At 38.3% G+C, this 6,000-nt stretch overlaps 1 protein-coding gene across 1 annotated transcript; it reads left to right on the forward strand.

Annotated features, from left to right (window-relative positions):
* The first annotated feature begins 420 nt into the window (after positions 1-420).
* LOC121415296 (histone H2B.2, embryonic) lies at positions 421-1,020 on the forward strand. The gene has a single exon (XM_041608477.1). The coding sequence runs from the start codon at positions 507-509 to the stop codon at positions 876-878; it is 372 nt and encodes a 123-aa protein (XP_041464411.1). The 5' UTR covers positions 421-506; the 3' UTR covers positions 879-1,020.
* The last annotated feature ends 4,980 nt before the right edge of the window (positions 1,021-6,000 follow it).

Here is a 6,000-nt window from a genome sequence, read left to right on the forward strand (position 1 = left end):
CATTCGACCTGATAACAATATTATTGTACAAGCTGTAACGACATATCGCCATTTTTCGTCAGTACTACACTACATCACATCACTTCGTCACTTTTTAAAAGCATAAACTTCGCTCAGCATGTATCTATTGTGATATCGTGCTAACAACAATCTTTGATGTTGTCCTGAAGAATATCGCCTTAAAATACATGTAATAGAATTAATTTTCAAAAGAGTTTTCACTGATCCGAAAAATAATAAGGTCATACAAAAAATAATAAGAAGATAGTATCACCACACTCATTGCATAAGAACACTTTGTCGCCATCTCTCGACCAGGGGCAGTACAGGCGCCCATTGGCCGGCCAATGAAAGACCGGGGCTCATTTGCATACGGACCGCGCCGCACCGGACCCGGACGCGGTGTATAAATAGGGCGATTGGGACGGGGCACTCGCATTAGCAATCGAATATCTAATCGGTGCACACGCTTCGGTACATTCTTCACATACCAGCTTACATTCATCATGGCTCCAACAGGTCAAGTTGCCAAGAAAGGTTCCAAGAAAGCAGTCAAGGCCCCCCGGCCCAGCGGTGGCAAGAAGAGGCACAGGAAAAGGAAGGAGAGCTACGGAATCTACATCTACAAAGTCCTTAAGCAGGTTCACCCTGATACCGGAATTTCTAGCCGGGCCATGACGATCATGAACAGCTTCGTCAACGACATCTTCGAGCGAATTGCCGGCGAATCTTCTCGGCTGGCCCAGTACAACAAGAAATCTACCATCAGCAGTCGTGAGATACAGACCGCCGTGCGCCTTCTTCTTCCAGGGGAGCTTGCTAAGCACGCCGTGAGTGAGGGCACCAAAGCGGTGACGAAGTATACCACATCTAAATAGAGGGAGTTATACTCTTCATGAACAGACAACGGCCCTTTTCAGGGCCACACAAATATTCAAGAAAGAATGCATTATGTAGTATGATAAGTAGTATGAAGGAATAAATGAACGGTCGAATAAATTAAACGAATGAAAATAAATAATAATAGTTAAAAAAATATTACAGATGAAAATGTAACAAGTATGTGTGTACTGGGAAAGGTGCCGATGATAAGGAATGATCATGAATGATTATGCGTTTGAGAATGCATGCATGCATGCTATAAATTAATACTGAAAATGAATACTGAATGGGGGGGGTACAAAGTCGCAAATACGGGATGCAAAAGCAAATCCAAATTAGCATATAATTTGCGTATGTTATTGACAAGACGGGAGGGGGGTCTTGATTTTTCATTGACTCATGATGTCCCCGTTCCTAACTTGTTTCTAACATGTTGTTACCTTCTCCAAAAAAGAGGATAACATCCAGAATCGGTCGCCCCGTGAATATAGTTTACTATTACCGTAGTGTAATTCGTCACCCCTTTGGTGCCTTCACTCACGCACTGCCGTTGTGCACAGCGCCACCACCATACCACGCTTCGCGCGTTATGACAATAGAGCAACACAACTGACCAATCACGAGAGCTCTGCGGACGGTGCCGTTGGGTTTGGGATCTCTCGGAGCTCTTATAAATAGCGGTCATTTTTAAGAGGCAGTCACTCATCTCGTCTTCTACGTTCGATTCGCAGGCTTACCATCAGACAAGTAACCTACCATGGCACGCACCAAGCAGACGTGGGTTTCTCTTTTAAACCCAGATACGGCCCGCCAAGTGACTTTTTGGTATTCCTTTCCAAATTGTTTTGCTCACTCATGCGTGAATGAGAAATAAGCTAAGTAATTTCAAATAAAAGAGGAGATTCTAAGCTTTAAAATAGTAGGTCATTTGTCTATTGTATTTGTGAGTAAGTTATGATAAATCATCGATAAATATCGGTTTCGTTTTTGTCTCACCTGCATAGCAGAGTGAGACTATAGGCGCCGCTTTTCCGACGGCGGCGGCGCGCGGAGGCGTCAACATCAAATCTTAACCTGAGGTTAAGTTTTTGAAATGACATCATAACTTAGAAAGTATATGGACCTAGTTCATGAAACTTGGCCATAAGGTTAATCAAGTATTACTAAACATCCTATTAGAGTTTCATGTCACATGACCAAGGTCAAAGGTCATTTAGGGTCAATGAACTTAGGTCATGTTGGGGGAATCAACATCAAAATCTTAACCTGAGGTTAAGTTTTTGAAATGTCATCATAACTTAGAAAATATATGGACCTAGTTCATTAAACTTGGAGATAAGGTTAATCAAGTATCACCAAACATCCTGCATGAGTTTCACGTCACATGACCAAGGTCAAAGGTCATTTAGGGTCAATGAACTCTGGCCGATTTGGGGGTAACTGTTGAATTACAATAAAAACTTTAAAAGTTTTTGGAACTGATTCATGAAACTTGGACATAATAGTAATCAAGTATCACTGAACATCCTTTGCAAGTTTCAGGTCAAATGATTAAGGTCAAAGGTCATTTAGGGTCAATGAACTTTGGCCGAATTGGGGGTATTTGTTGAATTACCATCATAACTTTGAAAGTATGTTGGTCTAGTTCATAAATCTTGGACATAAGAGTAATCAAGTATCACTGAACATCCTGTGCGCATATTAGGTCACATGATCAAGGTCAAAGGTCATGTGAGATCAATGAACTTTGGCCGCATTTTTTGGGGTATTTGTTGATTTACTATTCTATCTCTGTAAGTGTATTAGTCTAATTCATAAAACATAAGAGTAACCAAGTATCACTGAACATCTTGTGGAGTTATAGTAGTTTTCAAAGTCAGCACTGCTGCTCTGTTGAATCGCGTGATGCAGGTGAGACGGCCAGAGGCATTCCACTTGTTTTTTGTGGGACGCACTGTATATCTCACTGATCAAATAACCGCAAAGAGATAGCTGAAATTTTGGATATTTAGACCTAAAAAGAGACATTATAAGCACAATTCTGTAAATCATTACACGTATATAGGCCTACCTGACTGCCTAAACAAACAAAGCGCGCGAAGCACGAGCTGAAATTTTGTATTGCTTGATCCTAAACGGGGACAATTTTAAGAACTTTTTTTTAGGAATTCATAAAAAGGTAGCATACATATCTCACCATAGCGCGTCCTGATTTTTTTAAAGAATCACACCTAAACGCATGAAACTCCTCTTGCAGTCATTGTAATCATGAACATTAATCACCAATCATATATTGTAAGCGCGAGATGATTTTTTTTCAGACCTGAAAAGAGGCATTCTAAGACTTTGTTGGAATTTACTATTTCCAAATGACGCGAGCGCGAAGCGCAAGCTGAATTTTTTTAAATTCAGATCAGAACATTTGATTAGTGAGATGCGTACGACTATAAAAAGTGCTTCATGTGTTTAGATGTATTTCCAACAAAATCAGCAAGCACTTGGCACTCGCATTAGATGATTATGGTGATATATGTACACTCTTAATGGATTCCTTAAAAAAAACAGTCCTTCAAATGTCTCTGTTTGGGGTCAATATTTAAAAAAAAAATCAGCTCGCCTTTTGCATTCGCATTGTTTAGGGAAACAGGTACGTATCATGATTTTAAAAAAAAATGCTTATAATGTCCCTTTTTAGGTCTGAATATCAAAAATTATCGGCTCGCGCTTCGCGCTCTCATTATTTGATCAGTGAGATACATATCCATTTAATGGCACAGTCCTGAAAATGGCTCTAATAGGTCAGTATACCTGGCAATTGAGCGCGCTTCACGCGCCCACTAAGTGTCTCATTTTTTTTTGGGGGGGGGGTGCCCCTCCAGTGTCGTAACCTACGGTACGCCATTGCCCTAAACCATAATTTCACGAAATATTGGTATTATTAATAGGCTAAAATTTTGCATTCCCTCCACATCATTAATCATGCTCTACTCATCCTTAATCTTGCCTTATTTGAACTATGGGATTCTTATTTGGGGTGATACCCATCAATATTTATTAGATAAATTGTTGCTTTTGCAAAAGAAAGCACTTCGTATTATTCATAGTACATGTTTCCGTTCTCATACGGACCCACTTTTTCTAGAAAGTAAACTGTTGAAAGTCAAAGACCTGTATTTACTACAGTTAGGGCACTTCATGTATAGTTATAATAATAATGCACTTCCCCATATTTTTGATGCCATGTTCCCTAAAAATCAATTTTATCATAACTACCCCACGAGACACTCTGACGAACTTCACATCCCACTTTACAGAACTTTACTGGCCAAAAATACATTCCTATTCAACGGTCCTAAATTCTGGAACTCACTCGCTAATAATGTTAAAGACAGTGTCTCCTTGAATTCATTCAAACGTAAACTCAAACGTATCCTGCTTAATTCCTATAATTCTTCTCAACGGAACTAACACTTCATTATCTTGATTATAATCCTTACACTTTTCACTTTTATTTTATCTTTTTTCATCTATATTGTCCAGTCATATCCTTTGTTATTTCACCAGATCAAGCTGGTTCATGGTCAGCCCTTTCCCATTCTTAGTTTTTACTCCTTTTTAAAAACTAGTTGTCTTGTACTGTCCTGTCTCTTGTTTTGTCTTGTCTTCTACGTCTTGTCATCCCCTCTCTCTGTTTTTTCCTGTCTTGCGCAACATATCCTTTACAAGGAAGACCTCTTTGTGTGAAAAGCTTTGCATTTGTTCAGTTTTTATGTTTCCGTCAATATGATTTCTTTTTCTCTTTTTCTTTCCTGTAATACATGCATGTACGCATATAGTAAGTCGACTATAATTTCTTCTTTTCCAAGGGGGATCCACAATTTTACAAGCTTTGCTTTTTAGTGGATCCCCCTCATTTCCATATCCATTTATGCTCTATATTATACTGTGTTTTTTTTTACGAAGTAAGAATGCCCTTCTGTAAAATTGTATTTGATTTATATTGTTTTATATTACTTTGTATTATGTTTTGAATGGAAATGAAATAAAAGAATTGAATTGAAATTGAATTGAATACCACTTCTACTTATTGGAGAAGCACCTCCCTTGTTCCGATATTCTTCGCTTTTATTCATAAGAAATCATCAAGCAATATAAGTGTCATGATTGATTGATCGATGTACCGATTACGATTCTACGCATGATCAGAAGAAGGTCATTTGTACTAAAGTGACATGGTGCTTTAAAATCTAATGAGATAAGCACCAACTTTGATGTATTGATTATTCATATATTCTTTTGAATTGTCGTTTTCATTTACATCCACAAAAAACAACAATGCTTCCACGAACGACTGGTATTTCACAGTTTGACAAGTACATTGTGCAACATGCTAAGATATGCATTCAAAGTAGAAATGCAACAAATACCTTCATTAAGTGTTCATTGGTGTGCTATTCTAGTCACCTGGTCTATTCAATTTCTTCACCCTGCTATGTAAGGCAAGCTTACGTAATATCTAGCTTTGAAATCTGCCTATCATGAAAGAAATGAAAGGTCATTTGACAAAAATTGCCCATGAAGTAACTACGAACTGGTCTATTCAAGGCTCTCAATCGTGTTAGTACTGATGATAAATGGATTGACTATTTCCCGCCTATTTTCAATGTTTGCAAACCGGTCCGGAAAAGAATGACTAACCCGAATAACAAGACATCCCTTGAAAATGTGGCATTCTGATGACATAGGCTACCTTCAAATATTAAATTTTTACACCACTCGATTAGGCCTATCCATTTTTAACTTTAATATAGTTCCTAACTTTCCACACTTTTTGTCGTGATATAAAGAATCAAGAATGAACAGTGTTCAATTAGAACCGAGTTCTAAGGAAGATATTTCAGGCACGTGGTTGATGTCAGTCTCTTGTAGATTAGCAGACAAAAGATTCCTGTCTGGCTACACACTTGAAGTTGCAGGTCATTCCTTATAAAAATCGCCAATGGTATTTGAATGGTGCCGAATGGTAGTTGAATGGTGATCTGAATGGTAAATGGTACGCGAATGGTATTTAAGTGGTGTTTCAATGGTAAGTTCTTAATGGTAATTGGTAGTTTATTC

The sequence above is a fragment of the Lytechinus variegatus genome, chromosome 5, assembly GCF_018143015.1.
Source record: "Lytechinus variegatus isolate NC3 chromosome 5, Lvar_3.0, whole genome shotgun sequence".
Taxonomy (NCBI): Eukaryota; Metazoa; Echinodermata; class Echinoidea; order Temnopleuroida; family Toxopneustidae; genus Lytechinus; species Lytechinus variegatus.

Bases quoted from the DNA above. Each gene is read 5' to 3' on its own strand.
- LOC121415296 (XM_041608477.1), top strand. From the start codon at position 507: ATGGCTCCAACAGGTCAAGTTGCCAAGAAAGGTTCCAAGAAAGCAGTC.